The sequence below is a fragment of the Trichomycterus rosablanca genome, chromosome 14 (genome assembly GCF_030014385.1).
Source record: "Trichomycterus rosablanca isolate fTriRos1 chromosome 14, fTriRos1.hap1, whole genome shotgun sequence".
Lineage (NCBI taxonomy): Eukaryota > Metazoa > Chordata > Actinopteri > Siluriformes > Trichomycteridae > Trichomycterus > Trichomycterus rosablanca.
Genome location: NC_086001.1, coordinates 13,784,710 through 13,803,473, shown reverse-complemented (window position 1 = coordinate 13,803,473; position 18,764 = coordinate 13,784,710). Strand labels below are relative to the sequence as shown.

Below are 18,764 nucleotides of genomic sequence, written 5' to 3'. Positions count from 1 at the left end.
ATGTGCCAGCTTAGTCTGGTCTGTGCCTTGACTGGTTGGTACTATAACAATACACTTATGTAAAAGTCCATTGGGTCAAATACGGTGGTCGTCTACATTTGCTTAAAATGACAGCTTAATGATCTACTAAATTGGGCATAGGCAATTACAATAAATGATGTATAGTTTTGAGTCATCTGAACAGGTGATTCCGTACACAGTAAAGTTAGGATTTTCTAAAGGTGGCAAACTTAGTTTCCATTCCATATTTGCTTGTTTTTATACCACATTTATTCAACATTTTTACATGATAATCGTATTCCTGTTTGTTGTAGAATATTTAAAAAAGACTAATTAGGAATGTTTCCTTGCAATACATAATTTGTTTTTGTGCTTCAAAAAAGATTTAGAATTAAGTATTAAATTAACATTAGATACCTTAAAACACCAAACCATTGCAGGGCTTTAACCAACCCCCCAAAAAACATAGCCAATCTGTCTGTGTAGACAATAGTAAGGGCTAGGGCAACAGGCCTACATTTAATATTAAGCAAATCAGTCGTGTTTGTTTGGAATCGTAGTAAATTAAGGGCCTAAACTAAATACTAAGCCAAAAACATCAGTAATTTGATATAAATATTAGAATCACTGGTTGGGTATGCTGGGTTTGTTTAGTATAATTTATTGAGACTCACTGTTGGTCCAATGTTAACTGAAGGCATTTAAAGACTATTATGTTATGCTATTAAGTATCATCATGATTAGTATGATTAGTAATTGTACTGTAGTATCTCTAAAGCAGCAGGTAAGTAAAGTCTTCTGTATGTAAAGTTTCTCCTCTGAAAACATTAGATGTTGCTTTAGCAGGTGGAAAATCAGCCAGACTTAACTTCGGTGGATCAGTTCATCCGGAGCAGCAACCTCAAACTCACTTGTGCTCAATTTCAACTCGAAGCACGTCATTAATGAGTCCAAAAACCAGCGACAAACTGCAGGAGGCCAGCCCTGAGAACTATCTGTACAGCCTGTCTGACCTTTTGGGTCATTACTCTCCAGGAAAGAGTGACACCATGTCAATTAAAGCAAGCTTAGCTGATCCAGCAGGACAGTGTTGTTCTTTGGAGAACAGTAACCAAGTTCCAACCGGTCCGTATATGCCAATGTCTTCAGCATTATCAAAACCTCACTGTGCAGAATCCTGTCAACCTAGTCGTGCTGTTTCTTTTCATCAAACCTCTCGCTCGTCAATATATGAAAACTGCCACAAGTGTAGGAAAGGGCTGGATGGCTGCATGACACCCACGACAGGTCCTCCTGTAATAAGAGGTGGCTTGACTTCACCAGCTGAACTGAAGATAAGTGAAGGACAAGGTCACTCTTCCCTCCTCCAAGAACTAGGATTAAAGATTCAGCATGATACAGAACCTCATCCTGCTATTCTCAATTCCTCGCCAGTCTTACAGCTAAATGATGGAGAACCAACAGTCGGAGGTAAGCGATCAACCAAAAGCCTCGGTCTAAACAAGGCACGTCTTTAAATCTAACCAAAAAATGAAACAGCACTTCTTCTATCTTCCCTACTTTTGAAGACCCTTCCTGAGCGTTTCCTTTCTTCCTTCTTTTTGTTTTGCTCTCTCTGACATCATAATAAAACACCTTTTTCCTCTTACTGTGTGTGCCCTTTTCCTTTCCTGCCCTGGTTTTATTCTCTTTGCATGATGCCCACCCTTTTAGATCTCTCTGTGATCCATTGATTTGTATTTATTTATTTATTTCCTCTTGCTCTTTTACATTTATAGCCTAGTGGGTGAGAATCTCTGACCTAAAAGAGACTTTGAGCAAAATAATGATTTTTCATTGGCAGTTATTGCTCTTAACAGATGACCTAAGTTCACAGGCTGCAAAGTGGTAGAGCCATTATGGCTTTTTGGGGACCCTCCATCTCGCTGATGTGTAGTAATGTGTCTGCTGTATACTTTGAAATGTAAAAAAGTAATAAAAATCAGGCTATGTTTGGCGTAAACTCAGTTTTGAGTAATGGTACCACTTAGGCTAAAAAAATATATTTTGGCAATCTAGCTGAGTCTGCCATCTGAGGCACCATCCTACAGATACAAAGACAAATGGTCCACTATTCAGACAGCAGGATTAGTTTACTCCCTACCGTAGATAATGGGCTGGAAGCTTGCATAGATTGAATTACAACCTTATAAGGTTGCTGATTTTGCAATATATGAACATGGTGAAACAATGTAGGGATAAAGTTTGTACAGTAACGATACAGTTTTGTGGTTTTGTGGCTTTTATTAATGGTCGGTGCTTGTGTAACTTTATTGTTTATTATTACACTCGTACCGTGTAACTCAACGTCAGCTTGAGCAGTGCGCTAATACGTCATCAAAGTGTGCATATGAGAGGAATCTGCATTTGTGTGGAATAACCGTCAGATTCACTCCGAAAGCTCCACATGTATCTGTGTTTAGCTGTTTATTATTTTCCTCACTGTTTCACTTTTAAACTTGTGTTATAGCTCGAGGTTCTGAGAAACTGTAAGAGTCAGCTTTTTATTTGTGTTTTTATATTATATTTGTGTTATTTTTGGAAAAAAAATATCTTGAAACTCAATGCCTTTTAAACTCAACGCCACTCCCAGAACCAATTGACGATGAGTTTAAAGGTACCGCTGTACTGGCTTCATTAATCAATTAATTGGATGTAACCGACTGAGTACTAAGTCCTGTTTCCAGTTACAAACTTGCATAGAGGAAAGGCTTTTAGTACATAAACTTCAAATATGCCATCACATTATTTTGGTGACATAGTCAGATGATTTCTTTTAAGTGGCTTGTTAGCCATTCTTTAAAAACAAACACTCCCTCTACAAAAATTGGTAAAGTAATGAAGTAAATAACATTTTGCTACATTAAATGCCTCTAATGTGGAGTTAAGGGTTTTTTTTTTTATTTAGTTGATGTTTAAGATTCAATGTTGGCAGTAATTTTATGCAGCATCTTGATTTGGCTGGTCAGTAGGCTGTACAGTCTAGCATGTACTTGTACTTGAATAAACATATAGACTATTAGACAAAGTATCATTTTCTTTTTTAAACTGTCTTAAATGCCCTCTAACATGACTTTTTAATTGTAAGGTAGCTACAGTGTTGTATATGTTTGACAATGACATGTACAGCCCAGTAATTATGACAAGCCACTTTACTCGGAAAATTTTATTATAAAACAAGCTTGTTTTCAAACGTAATATATGACAGAATTAACAGTAAAAGTGTGACGGTACGTGTGGCAGATTTACAGTACAGTTTTTTGCTTTGTTTAACAACAAGAAAAGCCCATTAAAGTGCTTACACTTACATTTTTACATTTTCAGCATTTAGCAGACGCTCTTATCCAGAGCGACTTACAGAAGTGCTTCTATAGTGAACATTTTATTTCTCAAGTTTAGGTAAACAACAGTCGAATAACATAAATCTGCTAAAACCTGTTAGAACCAAAGTGCCTTTTTTTTCTTTTTCTTTTTTTTTTTGGAAATGGAACAAAATGTTAGTAAATAAGTACAAGTCAGCCTAAGTGTTTAGTAAAAAGGTGGATTTTTAATCGTTTTTTAAAGACAGCAAGAGACTCAGATGTTCGGACAGACAGAGGAAGTTCATTGCACCACTTGGGCGCTAGAACAGAGAACAGCCTTGATGCTTGTCTTCCTTTAGTCCTGGATGGGGGCTCAAGTCGAGCGAGACTAGAGGCTCGGAGGTTGCGTGGTACAGAGCGGGGTTTGATTAGGCCACGAAGGTAGCTTGGGGCTGGTCCATTTTTGGCTTTGTAGGCAAGCGTCAGTGTTTTAAACTGAATGCGTGCAGCTACAGGAAGCCAGTGAAGAGAACGTAGCAGTGGGGTGATGTGGCAGTGTTTGGGTTGGTTAAAAACCAGACGTGCAGCTGCATTTTCAATGAGCTGTAAGGGTTTAATCGTGGACATGGGAGCTCCAGCCAGAAGGGAGTTGCAGTAGTCCAACCGTGAGATTACAAGTGATTGGACCAGAATCTGGGTAGCTTCCCTGGAGAGAAATGGTTGAATCTTCTTGATGTTGTACAGGAGGAACTGACACGCTCTTGTCATGTTGGCTATATGAGGAGAGAATGTCAGCTGGTTATCAAGGACAACACCAAGACTTCTTACCTTATCAGATGGTCTGATCTGGGAGTCATCCAGAGAAATGACTAGGTCCTGGGTTGGAGACTGATCTCCAGGAATGAGCAACATCTCCGTCTTGCTGGGATTAAGTTTTAGATGATGAGCCGACATCCATTGTGAGATATCTTGCAAACATGCTGAGATGCGAGCTGAGACTTGCGTGTCTGAAGGAGGAAATGACAGAACGAGCTGAGTGTCATCTGCATAGGAGTGGTAGGAGAAGCCATGGGAGGCTATGACCTTGCCCAGAGAGCTGGTGTAGATAGAGAAAAGAAGTGGGCCAAGTACAGAGCCCTGAGGAACACCGGTTGAGAGAGTGCATGGGGGAGATATGGATCCCCTCCATGACACTTGGTAGGAGCACCCTTCCAGGTAGGAGGCCATCCATTGCCATGCTGAACCTGTTACTCCAAGGTTGGAGAGAGTGGTCAGGAGAATGCTGGGATTCACTGTGTCAAAGGCTGCAGAGAGGAATAAGGACAGATGACAGTTTGGCTGCTTTGGCTGCATGAAGCTTCTCAGTAACAGCTACAAGAGCTGTTTCTGTAGAATGTGCTGCCTTGAAGCCAGACTGGTACGGATCGTGGAGGTCATTCTGAGTGAGAAAGGCAGATAGTTGGTTATAGACAGCATGTTCAAGAATTTTGGATAGAAAAGAGAGGAGTGAGACAGGTCTTTAGTTGTTAATGTCTGTAGTGTCTAGTGTAGGTTTCTTAAGAAGGGGAATGACCTGAGCCTTCTTAAAAGCAGTAGGGACAACACCTGATGTCAGGGAGTTGTTGATGATGGGTGTGATGAAGGGGATTAGGTCCTGTGAGATGTCTTTGAGGATGGTGGATGGTATAGGGTCAAGTGTGCATGTAGTGGGATTGCTGGATGAGAGGAGCTGTGTAACCTCATCCATGGTGAGTGGGGTGAAGCTGGTAAGTGTGTTGGTGGGTTGAGGGTCAGTTGAAAGTGGGTCAGTCGGAGAGAAGGATTGATTGATTTTGTCGATCTTTTCCTGAAAGAATGTTGCAAAGTCAGTAGCAGTGAGAGAGGCAGAAGGGGGAGGAGGAGGAGGGTTTAGAAGAGAGGAAAAGATAGCATGAAGCTTACGTGGGTCAGCAGCAGATTGTTCGAGCTTGGCTTTGTAAAAAGATGTTTTTGCAGCAGTCACGTCAGATGAGAACCTGGACAGCAGATTGTGGTAGGAGTGAAGATCAACCCCGAGCTTAGATTTCCTCCACTTTCTCTCAGCTGCCCTTAATTCTCTTCTGTTGCTGCGCAGTGCATCTGAAAGCCAAGGAGCAGGGTGAGAAGGTTTTCCTTGTTTGAGGGTAGGAGGACAGAGCTGATCGAGGGATGTTGAAAGAGAAGAAAGTAGAGTATTAGTTGCAGAGTTGAGTGGAAGGGTAGCAAGCATGTCAGGGTTAGGTAGTGAAGTTAGGATGGTGGAAATCAGCAGGGAGGAAGATAAAGAGTGAAGATTGGGGCGTGTTGTAAGGGTGAAAGTGTGGTTGGAGGTAGGAAGAGTTGGGAGACAGAGAGAGAAGGACACAAAGTGATGGTCAGAGAGTTGGAGTGGGGTGACAGTGAGGTCCAGAACAGAAGCTGGACGGCTGAAGACCAGGTCCAGAAGATTGCCTCCTTTGTGTGTCGGAGGGCTGTGGTTAAAGAGGAGGTCGAAAGATGAAAGAAGAGGAAGAAGGCAGGAGGACTGAAGTGTAGGGAGATTAACGTCACCAAGAAGAGTCAGAGGAGTTCCATCTGAAGGGAAGAAACTCAGAAGAACATCCAGCTCTTCTATGAAGTCTCCCAGTGCGCCAGGTGGTCTGTAAATGACAATGATATGAAGAGTAATCGGAAAAGTAACAGTAATAGCATGAAATTCAAAAGATGAAATGTTAAGGTGAGAAACATTCACAGTAGTGAATTGCCATTTCCTGGTCAGGAGCAAACCTGTACCACCACCCCTACCAGATCCTCTCGGTGTATGAGAGAAGGTGTAGGCAGAGGATAAGGCTGCTGGTGTTGCTGAGTTCTCGGTGGTGATCCATGTCTCAGTCAGTGCCAGGAAGTCAAGGCTGTGAGAAAGTGCAAAAGCTGAGATAAAGTCAGCTTTCTGGACGGCTAATTGACAGTTCCAGACCCCACCTACCACCACTGTTTGAGACTGTTGCAACAGTTGGGGGTAGATGAGGTTGCTGGCGTTGCTGCTCCTGTAATGTGCCCTCTGATGTCTGCAGGGTCTGTGAGATATAAGCACAGGAATGTTTGAGTAGCACATGCTGAGAAAAAAGTTTGATAGATTGAACAATGTCAGAGACTGATAGTACTTACCCAAGTTGGTTTAGATTAGTAGAAAAAAAAACCTAGTGATAGAGAAGACCAGATTTAATTTTATACTAAGCTTAGCCCTGCCCCTCAATTCACACCTAGGCCTCCAACAATAGGCACCTGAAGCCACTTTAACCAATCAGCAAAACACAGATTAATGCATCAACAGACTATCTTTTAACAATAGTTAAATGCTACTTAAATGCTACTTCAATTCTCGCAATGTTAATAATCAAAGTTACAAAGATAGAGTCTGCTTAGATTTAGGCAAGACAGTGACACTGAATGAACACCAGGAGTTAATACTATATACACACAAATTAATACTATATATACCGATCAGGCATAACGCTTTGTTTCTACACTCACTGTCGATTTTATCAGCTCCACTTACCATATAGAAGCACTTTGTAGGTCTACAATTACTGACTGTAGTCCATCTGTTTCTCTACATACCTTTTTAGCCTGCTTTCACCCTGTTCCTCAATGGTCAGGACCACCACAGAGCAGGTATTATTTAGGCGCTGCTGGATTTTTTAAATAATGTGTCCACTCACTGTCCACTCTATTAAACACTCCTACATAGTTGGTCCACCTTGTAGATGTAAAGTCAGAGACGATCGCTCATCTATTGCTGCTGTTTGAGTTGGTCATCTTTTAGACCATCAGTGGTCACAGATTGTGTATGTTGATAACCCCTAAAGTTGACGTCACTGTCCAGACTCAAATTCTGGGTTACTGAGTAAATTTAGTACTATAACATTAAGAAACCTAAATGTATCATTTTTTTATGAATTTGTTTTTTCTGTGGTTTGTTGAGAATCAAAACCAGATTTTATTGGTTTTGGTTTCATAAATCAAAGGGTGTGTTCGAAAAGCTAGGGAGCTCTCTACATAGACAGCATTTTACGTCATCCTGTGCGCACTCCCGAGAAGGAGGCTGTTCTAAATCCTTGATGCCTTAATATCCTCACTACTGAGGCATCTTAATATTTCAATGTTATTTTGACTCAGAAACGAGTGAGCATCCGACGCTGCCTTAGTGATCAAGGCAATCCCAGAATTCATTGTGGGTCGGGTTCTCTTCTCTCACAGAAAAATAAACATGGCTGATGGTGCGGACAAACGAATGGAGTTATTTTCAAACGTAAATAAAATATTTCAGATTTTTAACTTGTATAAACTTGTACCGAGTGTTTTTATTTGCAAGTTCGGGCTTGTCAGGAAATGTAACCGTTATCGGTACAAGAAGGGAGGCTATATTGGCATTTTAGCGTGTTGTGCTATTTCAATCCATTGGTTTTAATGGCAAGATGCTAAATGCTAAACCTGATGGAATCGCTGTCTAAGTAGCGCGTTCGAATAACCTGCCTAATAAGTCATTGACTTATTAGAATCCTCTCTACTGAGGCAGCTGCCTATGTAGACAGCAAGGCAGCTCCCTAGGTTTTCGAACACACTCGTAAACATGTATTTAGGTTGCAATATAATGTTTTTTTGTCACACTGCCACACTGCTTACTCTAACAGTGATAAAAAACAATTGTATATTGTGGGACAAGCCGTAGCCTAGTGGTTAGGGTACTGGACTAGTATTCAAAAGGTCACTGGTTCAAGCCCCACCACTGCCAGGTTGCTGCTGTTGGGCCCTCGAGCAAGGCCCTTAACCCTCAACTGCTCAGACTGTATACTGTAACTGTACTGTAAGTCGCTTTGGATAAAGGCGTCTGCTAAATGCTAAAAATGTAATTGTATATAAGGTGATACTGATATTTGTTAAACTTTGGGAGAAACAGATGACCTAATAACCTCATTTAGATCGAATGGCACCTAGGGCACTTTGACTTTTAGATAGCATTAGGTGGTGCAATAAGTTGATGTGCATATGCATTGTCACATGGCATTTTTTTTTCTCGTGCAGATAAACAGAGAAGTCACGTGGACGGAGGGAGGATGGATCCTGCCTACAAGATCACAGAGAGCCAAGCAACAGACCGGAGCTCAGAGGTTTAACACAGAGTCAAATGAAGGGTCTGGCACTGCCGCAGACCAGCTGTGATGGAGAGAGAGGGAAAGAGTGTGAAACAGAGAGTAATGTTTTTCCACTGCTAAATGTATGAGCCAGCTTAAGCTTGAACTGAATACAGTCTAGTGAACATAGTGTGTTGTGTAAAAGATTGGATAAAGATTTTCTCACCCTCCTACAAGACAGTCGTAAAGAAAGAAGCCTCTCACACCTTCCTGCTCTTTCCCTCTCTCTCAGTCTGCATTTTTGCTAAAGACGTCTAATGAAAACACAGAAATGTTTTGGCTGGATCAGTCCAGACTGAAGTAAAAACCTGTAATGTAGTGCAGACAAATCTGCTTGAGAAACTTGCTAGTTCTACTTCATGGCCAAACTTTTTTGTACAACTCTACTGATTATTGACTTCAGGTAATTTAGTAACATTCATTGCTCTCAGGTACAGGTGTATACAATAAAATATATGCTTCCAACTTTCTGGTAACAGTTTGGAGAGGGCCTGTCCTATCCAAGGTTTTGTGGTTTAACTAGTTTGTTGTTGAAGAACTACAAGGCCTGCGCAAAGCCCTCACTTCCAATAAACACCAGGATAAATCGGAATGTTAATTGTGAACCAGACCTCCAGTGTCTCACAAATTCCCACAGACACTCTTGTGGAAAGCTGGCCCAGAAAAGTAAATTGGATTGCAATTATATATAAATATATTAATATTAAATATATTAATATTAATGCTCCTGGTTTTGGAATGGAATGTCCACTACACTTAGATATAGGACTTTAAGTTCATAATCAGCTAGCAAAGTGCTGAATAAGTTATCAAAATCGCACAATTGATAACTTACCAACAGTTGACAGGGAATAAAGTCAGAGCAAGTTTAAAATGAAATGTTGTTCAGGATGACTCTCTTCATGAATCCACCAGTGGTCAGTGGAAAGCAGTAACAATGACATGGTGGTGGTGTGTTAGTGTGTGTTGTGCTGGTATGAGTGGATAAGACACAGCAGGGCTGATGGAGTTTTTAAACATCTCACTGTCACTGCTGGACTGAGAATAGTCCACCAACCAAAAATATCCAGCCAACAGCGTCCCGTGACCACTGATGACGGTCTAGAAGATGACCAACTCAAACAGCAGCAATAGATGAGCGATCGTCTCTGACTTTACATCTTTCTAGTGGACCAACTAGGTAGGAGTGTCTAATAGAGTGGACAGTGAGTGGACACGGTATTTAAAAACTCACACCAGCACAAAACACACTAACACACCACCACCATGTCAATCTTTACATGTTTTAGAGATGTGTGTACAAATGTACGACTCTTGTTCAGCAAGTATACTGTGCAGTGCAAAAGATGGTCTGTTCAACCCTATATACAGTGTATCACAAAAGTGAGTACACCCCTCACATTTCTGCAGATATTTAAGTATATCTTTTCATGGGACAACACTGACAAAATGACACTTTGACACAATGAAAAGTAGTCTGTGTGCAGCTTATATAACAGTGTAAATTTATTCTTCCCTCAAAATAACTCAATATACAGCCATTAATGTCTAAACCACCGGCAACAAAAGTGAGTACACCCCTAAGAGACTACACCCCTAAATGTCCAAATTGAGCACTGCTTGTCATTTTCCCTCCAAAATGTCATGTGATTTGTTAGTGTTACTAGGTCTCAGGTGTGCATAGGGAGCAGGTGTGTTCAATTTAGTAGTACAGCTCTCACACTCTCTCATACTGGTCACTGAAAGTTCCAAAATGGCACCTCATGGCAAAGAACTCTCTGAGGATCTTAAAAGACGAATTGTTGCACTACATGAAGATGGCCAAGGCTACAAGAAGATTGCCAACACCCTGAAACTGAGCTGCAGCACAGTGGCCAAGATCATCCAGCGTTTTAAAAGAGCAGGGTCCACTCAGAACAGACCTCGCGTTGGTCTTCCAAAGAAGCTGAGTGCACGTGCTCAGCGTCACATCCAACTGCTGTCTTTGAAAGATAGGCGCAGGAGTGCTGTCAGCATTGCTGCAGAGATTGAAAAGGTGGGGGGTCAGCCTGTCAGTGCTCAGACCATACGCCGCACACTACATCAAATTGGTCTGCATGGCTGTCACCCCAGAAGGAAGCCTCTTCTGAAGTCTCTACACAAGAAAGCCCGCAAACAGTTTGCTGAAGACATGTCAACAAAGGACATGGATTACTGGAACCATGTCCTATGGTCTGATGAGACCAAGATTAATTTGTTTGGTTCAGATGGTCTCAAGCATGTGTGGCGGCAATCAGGTGAGGAGTACAAAGATAAGTGTGTCATGCCTACAGTCAAGCATGGTGGTGGGAATGCCATGGTCTGGGGCTGCATGAGTGCAGCAGGTGTTGGGGAGTTACATTTCATTGAGGGACACATGAACTCCAATATGTACTGTGAAATACTGAAGCAGAGCATGATCCCCTCCCTCCGGAAACTGGGTCGCAGGGCAGTGTTCCAGCATGATAATGACCCCAAACACACCTCTAAGACGACCACTGCTTTATTGAAGAGGCTGAGGGTAAAGGTGATGGACTGGCCAAGCATGTCTCCAGACCTAAACCCAATAGAACATCTTTGGGGCATCCTCAAGCGGAAGGTGGAGGAGCGCAAAGTCTCGAATATCCGCCAGCTCCGTGATGTCGTCATGGAGGAGTGGAAAAGCATTCCAGTGGCAACCTGTGAAGCTCTGATAAACTCCATGCCCAGGAGAGTTAAGGCAGTTCTAGGAAATAATGGTGGCCACACAAAATATTGACACTTCAGGAACTTTCACTAAGGGGTGTACTCACTTTTGTTGTCGGTGGTTTAGACATTAATGGCTGTATATTGAGTTATTTTGAGGAAAGAATAAATTTACACTGTTATATAAGCTGCACACAGACTACTTTTCATTGTGTCAAAGTGTCATTTTGTCAGTGTTGTCCCATGAAAAGATATACTTAAATATCTGCAGAAATGTGAGGGGTGTACTCACTTTTGTGATACACTGTACCTGTTTTGAAGGTATCCAATCTGAGTCTAAAATATATAAGATAGCTAACCTTCACTTAAAATGACTGTATTTCATTAAAAAAAAACAAAGCCAATCGTGTCTGTGTAGGCACCTGGCTGGCCGATAGTGCTGAACATTATTGAACAACTTTCTTAAAGAATATAAAGAATACACTAATTAAATGTGTCATTTTAAAAGCTTTTTAGAGTAGACAATTAAGGTAAAGGTAAAAATACAAGCATACTATCCTGCAGTGTAGAGAGGCAAATATTTTAAGGGTTATGGTTAGAAAATTGCTGATGTAGATGAACCCATATTAAGAAGACATGGCAAAAATTACACTGTAAATTTGGGTCTGACTGTGGGAACCATGTCTGTGCACGGGTGTAATTATGTGCTGCATTTTTATTTTATTTTTTTTTACTATTTTCTAGTTAGACGAAAAGAGCAGATTTGAATGGATGGGCAGCTGTGGGCAGCAGCAGAGAGCTGACGATACTGAGGGTGAGCAACCTCATGATTCAGCTGTCTTGGTGTTTATTTATTAGGATTTTAACGTCATGTTTTACACTTTGGTTACATTCATGACAGGAACGGTAGTTACTCATTACACAAGGTTCATCGGTTCACAAGGTTATATCCAACACAGTCATGGACAATTTAGTGTCTCCAATTCACCTCACTTGCAAATCCTTGGACTGTGAGAGGAAACTGGACTACCCAGAGGAAACCCACGTGGACACGGGGAGAACATGCAGACTCCACATTCTCCATCATTCTGAGCACTGCGGTGACACTGACATGGTGGTGGTGTGTTAGTGTGTGTTGTGCTGGTATGAGTGGATAAGACACAGCAGCGCTGCTGGAGTTTTTAAACATCTCGCTGTCAGTGCTGGACTGAGAACAGTCCACCGACCAAAAATATCCAACCAACAGCGCCCTGTGGGCAGCGTCCTGGAACCACTGATGAAGGTCTAGAAGATGACGAACTCAAACAGCAGCAACAGATGAGCAATCGTCTCTGACTTTACATCTACAAGGTGAACCAACTAGGTAGGAGTGTCTAATAGAGTGGACAGAGAGTGGACCAGCACAACACACACTAACACGCCACCACCATGTTAGTGTCACTGCAGTGCTGAGAATCATCCACCACCCAAATAATACCTGCTCTGTGGGGTCCTGACCATTGAAGAACAGGGTGAAAGCAGGCTAAAAAGGTATGTACAGAAACTGACGGACTACAGTCAGTAATTGTAGAACTACAAAGTGCTTCTATATGGGAAGTGGAGCTGATAAAATGGACAGCGAGTGTAGAAATTAGGATATGTTATGGCTGATCATGTGTGCAGTACAATGATATTTTTCTCTGCACATCCCAGTTCTTTTGGAAGCTGGGGTCAGAGCTTGGGGTCAGTCATTGTACGGTGCTCTTGGAGCTGAGAGGGTTGCCGGCGGATCCTGTAAATGTCGCCTAATGCAGCTGCAGTTCAGACACCCACATTTCGACCTTCTACTTGTTTTTAATGTTGTTGTTTTTTTCTGTAGATTTTATGTTAAATAATTTTAAAGGAAAACATTGTAGAATAAGTCATTAGTGTGTTAGTTCAGCTGGGTTATGTGTCTATGTTTAAGAACCTTAATTTTGATTGGGTCTTGTTAATGTGTTTTGCTGTACAATAAACTTGTTAGATTCATGTTTGTTTACATGTGTTTTTACTCAGGTTGTACAGGGGTGAGTGACAGACCTAGAGAAGTGACGTATGTAAATATTCCAATCAGTCCAACATCCAAAAAGCAGCTTCACTACATGGAGTTGGAGTTGCAGGAGCATGGCACCACTATTCGAGGTGAGCACTAAAATGAAAGAGGATTATTTAGAAAAAAGAGCTTTTAATATTTTTTTGTTTTTATTCTGGATATATGATTCCTGATACATAGATAGACCACCAGGTGAGGGACAGTGGGTAACCATGTCCCATACACACACACACACACACACACAAACTGATTGTTATTACTATCTCTTTACTGTAAATATTATAATTTTTATTGCTATTATTTTGCACTGTTTTTATTAATATTTTATTCTATTTTATATTTTTACACATGTAACTGTTTTGTATATATTTGTTCTTATTGTTATTTTTATTATTTCTCTGTAACTTGCTTTGGCAATACGAATGTCCTTATTTGTCATGCCGATAAAGCTTCTTTTGAGTTTAAGTTGAGTTAATAGACAGACAGACAGACAGACAGACAGACAGATAAAACAACATATTAAAGTACTACTAAGTTGTTCAAAGTTGACAGCTGTTGATTTTGGCTGTCTCACTTGCTTCTGTCTCTCTGCATGAAATCCCAGACCAGACTGACTCAACAATGTTAAAGTCAGGGCTTTGTGGGGGTCAGTTCATCTGCTGTAGGACTCTCTTTTTCTCCTGCTGGAGATAGTTCTTTATGGTTGTGTGTGTGGTTGTGTGTGTGGGGTCATTGTCTGCTGGAGACACTGGGGGCAATGGTAGCCTAGCGGTTAAAGTGCTGGACTATGCCGCCCAAGTACGATGGCTCACCAAAGTTGGGGTTTCGAATACATCGTATCGAATCTCAGCTCTGCCTTTCCGACTAGGCTGGGCGTCAGTATGAACAACGATTGGCTGTTGTTCAGGGTTAGGGGTAAGAAAGTCGGATCATAGGTCCTCATAACTGGTACGACTGCGGCCCCTGCTGGCTGACTGATGGCACCTGCACAGGGCTGAGGAATAATGCTGATGGGGGTGTGGCCCTCTGTGCACAGTGCCTGTCAGGTATATGAACTTGACTTGTGCAGGTGAAAAATGCAGTCTGTACTGAGTACAGGAGGGGGCGCATGTCAGTTGAGAGGCGTCCTCAGTCAGCGGTGAAGGGTCGAATCAGTATAGAGGACGCAATTAAGGTAGCTGCCAGGTTGCCACTGTTGGGCCCTTGAGCAAGACCCTTAACCCTCAATTGCTTAGACAGTATACTGTCATAGTCCTTAATGGAACTGCATGATTGATAAGAATCTACCTGTACTCCTCAGCTGGTTGTGGGTTTGTTTTGTTTGTTTTGGCTAAACCACCAACTTCATTTATAGAAGTACATCCCAAACCTGCACAGATCCTCCACCATGCTTTACTATTAAATGCAAACCCTGATCTATGTAACTCTCTTTAACCCTTGAGCCAAAAATTTCAAATTTTGACTCATTAGTTCAGTGCATATGCTTCTGTTGGACTGTTGCACATTCTTTGTGTTTTGTGCATAGGATAGTCACTTTGCTTTGTTTTTACTCTGAGCCATGGCTTTTTAGCCACTACTCTTCCATGAAGACCTCTTCTGATAAGACTTCTCTAGACTGTTGTTGGGCGTTCAAGAGTCCAAATGGTTTTAAGTAGTTCTGAGCTGAGAGTGGCGCAGCGGTAAAAACACACGCTGGAACCAGAGCTGGGATCTCGAATACATCGTATCCAGTCTCAGCTCTGCCTGCCGGCTAAGGCTGAGCGGCCACATGAGCAACGATTAGCCTGTTGTTCAGATATGGGTGGGATTAAGCCAGATAACTAATGCAATTACGACAATTGCTCTTCTGGCTGATTGATGGCGCCTGCACAGAGATGGGAAAGGAGTGCTGTCAGGGTGTGTCTCTCCGTACACAGTGCTGAGCTGCACTGCACTCTTCAACGTGTAGGTGATAAGATGCATACGGCTGCTGCCCACGTGTCGGAGGGGGTGTGGGTTAGCTTCGTTCTCCTCAGTCAGAGCAGGGATCGGCATTGGTGGAGAGGAAGCATGACGCAATTGGGCTATTGGACGCGCTTAAATATATATATAAAGAGTGGGTCTGGACATGGCTATGTTTTCTGTACCCAGTTCGAGTGACAGTCTACTGCCTAAACTTTGCTTGTTTGCTTGTGCTTGTGCTTCCTTTACACAGCTGCGTCTGTATCTGTTCATCAGTTTAGATCAACCTGCCTGCACATAATGCCATCAATCGTCAGCAGCTGGTTGTTCTGTTTGTTTAATTATGCACTGAGCTCTATGGCCACAAAGACCTGTAGTATTTCTTAGCTGGAAAGCTGTCTGTTACTCATTAGGTTACATTAACCTTTGACAGAATTTAATCTTATGGTACATACACACTGTATGAGCAAAAGTATTAGGACACCCCTTTTAATTATTGAATTCATGAGTTTCAACCAAAAACAAATTCTAAAAGCTGTAATAAATCAATCATATAAAGTAAATGATACAGTATGAAACACATTTACAATTTCATGCCTGCAACACACTCCAAAATAGTTGGGAAAGAAGCAAAATCAAAGTTGAGTTAAGAATATTCCAGTCACAGTGTTTCACAATAGGCAAGTACACCGATCAGCCATAACATTAAAACCACCTCCTTGTTTCTACACTTGCTGTCCATTTTATCAGCTCCACTTACCATATAGGAGCACTTTGTAGTTCTACAATTACTGACTGTAGTCCATCTGTTTCTCTGCATTCTTTGTTAGCCACCTTTCACCCTGTTCTTCAATGGTCAGTTAAAAAAGTATGTAGAGAAACAGATGGACTACAGTCAGTAATTGTAGAACTACAAAGTGCTCCTATATAGTAAGTGGAGCTGATAAAATGGACAGTGAGTGTAGAAACAAGGAGGTGGTTTTAATGTTATGGCTGATAAAGGTGATGTCCTGTTGGGACAATGCCAAGCATCATTATGTACACTCTACAACAGTGTGGCTTTATAGAAACAGAATGCATGTGCTCGACTGGCCTGCCTGCAGTCCAGATCTGCCTCCTATTAATAATGTACGGAGCAGCATGAAGAACCAGACAACGGCGACCACGGACTGCTGAGCAGACGAGGGCTTGTATCAAGGACCAATGGGCACAAATTATACTTCCAAACTGCAACAATGAGTGTCCTCAGTTTCCAAACCATTAAAATTTCTCATTAATATGAAAGCTGATTGAACACAAGGGTAACACATCTCTGTCTCATATTTTTGATGTGTTGCAGGCATCAAATTCTAAATGTGTTTATATTCACAAAATACAATCTAGTTCAATCTAGATCTTTTATTTCTACATTGATTTAGTAAATCACAGATTCTTCTTTTTACTGCATTTTACAAAACATCCCAACTTTACTGGAAATCAGGATTTACTGTATCACAACATATGCCTAGTCATTCCTTTTCTTCTTTCAAAGCCATGGTAAGTGTTTTCTAAATGCATCACTCAGCACTAAAGTGCTACTAAAAACAGCTCTTCAGTGGAGTTGACAAGGATGGAAAAGTGATGCATGTCATGCTGGGCCCCACAACACCCAAATCATCAGTGGAATCTGTTTATCTGTAACTGTATTCCCCACATTTGTTGCCTTGGCTAATGCAGCAGTCATGAAGCAGGGGGCTGAAGTGCAGTGCTTGAACAACTGATCTCAGTCACACTTCGAGGTCATTCATTTATTTTTGGAGTGCATATACACCGATCAGCCATAACGTTAAAACCACCTCTATGTTTCTACACTCACTGTCCATTTTATCAGCTCCACTTATCATATAGAAGCACTTTGTAGTTCTACAATTACTGACTGTAATCCATCTGTTTCTCTGCATGTTCTTCAATGGTCAGGACCCCTACAGGACCACCACAGAGCAGGTATTATTTAGGTGGTGGATCATTATCAGCACTGCAGTGACACTGACATGGTGGTGGTGTGTTCGTGTGTTGTGCTGGTATGAGTGGATCAGACACAGCAGCGCTGCTGGAGTTTTTAAATACCGTGTCCACTCACTGTCCACTCTATTAGACACTCCTACCTAGATGGTCCACCTTGTAGATGTAAAGTCAGAGACAATCGCTCCTCTATTGCTGCTGTTTGAGTTGGTCATCTTCTAGACCTTCATCAGTGCTCACAGAACGCTGCCTATGTGGCGCTGTTGGCTGGATATATTTTGGTTGGTGGACTATTCTCAGTCCAGCAGTGACAGTGAGGTGTTCAAAAACTCCATCAGCATTTCTATGTTTTATCCACTCTTACCAGCACAACACACACTAACACACCACCACCATGTCAGTGTCACTGCAGTGCTGAGAATGATCTACCACCTAAATAATACCTGCTCTGTGGTGGTCCTGTGAGGGTCCTGACCATTGAAGAACAGCATGAAAGGGGGGCTAACAAAGCATGCAGAGAAACAGATGGACTACAGGCAGTAATTGTAGAACTACAAAGTGCGAGTAGTGTTTTTAGCTGCTTTAGACGACATTTTGACTAACTGAATTGCCGTAGGATTGCTAGGACTGCCTCATGTTGCAAATTAACCGGAAAAAGTGAAGCACTTGAACGCTACATGAATGAACAACATTCAAAGATTCAATTTTTTATTTTACAGCAAATGCGTATTGCACGGGAAACAGTTCATTTCATGGTTCGTGACTCCATTTAGCTATATTAGGTGTTATTTTCTTTGTGGTGTAGCCCCATTATTCCTCATTAGAAATAATCGTTGACTTGTCACTCTTATGCTGTTAATACATTGCAGAATTGATATCCTATAAAAGCATCACTCAGTCATATTTGTCTTAAGTTTCAGTATTCTCTGTTCTGGTTTTCTATTTAACAGGAAAAGGCACGACTAAATACGCTCAGATCGACATCGCTGTGACAGAGGCGGCACATAGAGTGGGCACCCAGCATGCACTGGGCCGGGAGGCGGGACTTCAGAGGCTAGAGCAATTAAGGAGAGGAGGTGCACCACAGTGACTTTGTTAATGCCTCTCTTCTTCACCACGGTTACACGGATTGTAACGTACACAATTCAGGACAAACTTTCTCTTCTAAGAAGAAAGAAACAAGGTGGGACGCACCCAGCTCTCTCCACATGGTCAGATACAGTTTAATGGTCCCAGATTCCTAAACCGAACCATTAGGAATTCACTGTTCCGTTAGCTAAAGGTCCGGTTCAATTAGCTTATCTTGTGTAGTTATGTGAGTGTGATAATGTGTGTTTTCTTTCGTGGGCATGTGGGTGGGTGTAAGTGTGATAATTTGAGATTGAGAGCTGTGAGGACAGACCGTGTGAACATGGCTGATCACACATGAGTCACCATGAGTCCAACTGCCAGCAGCAACATTTTCATAATTTCACTTTAATGTAGACACAGACAGCCCTGCTCCACCTTAATCAA

General features: G+C 41.7%; 1 protein-coding gene across 1 annotated transcript in view; it reads left to right on the top strand.

Annotated features, from left to right (window-relative positions):
- Positions 1 to 18,481, top strand: part of LOC134326136 (protein Dok-7-like) — a 49,183-nt gene extending 30,702 nt beyond the window's left edge. The window contains exons 9-13 of the mRNA XM_063008343.1: positions 844 to 1,470; positions 8,424 to 8,509; positions 11,981 to 12,050; positions 13,271 to 13,396; positions 18,200 to 18,481. Coding sequence (XP_062864413.1) covers positions 844 to 1,470; positions 8,424 to 8,509; positions 11,981 to 12,050; positions 13,271 to 13,396; positions 18,200 to 18,339 — 1,049 coding nt within the window. The 3' untranslated portion in view covers positions 18,340 to 18,481. The remainder of the gene's footprint in view (positions 1 to 843; positions 1,471 to 8,423; positions 8,510 to 11,980; positions 12,051 to 13,270; positions 13,397 to 18,199) is intronic.
- The last annotated feature ends 283 nt before the right edge of the window (positions 18,482 to 18,764 follow it).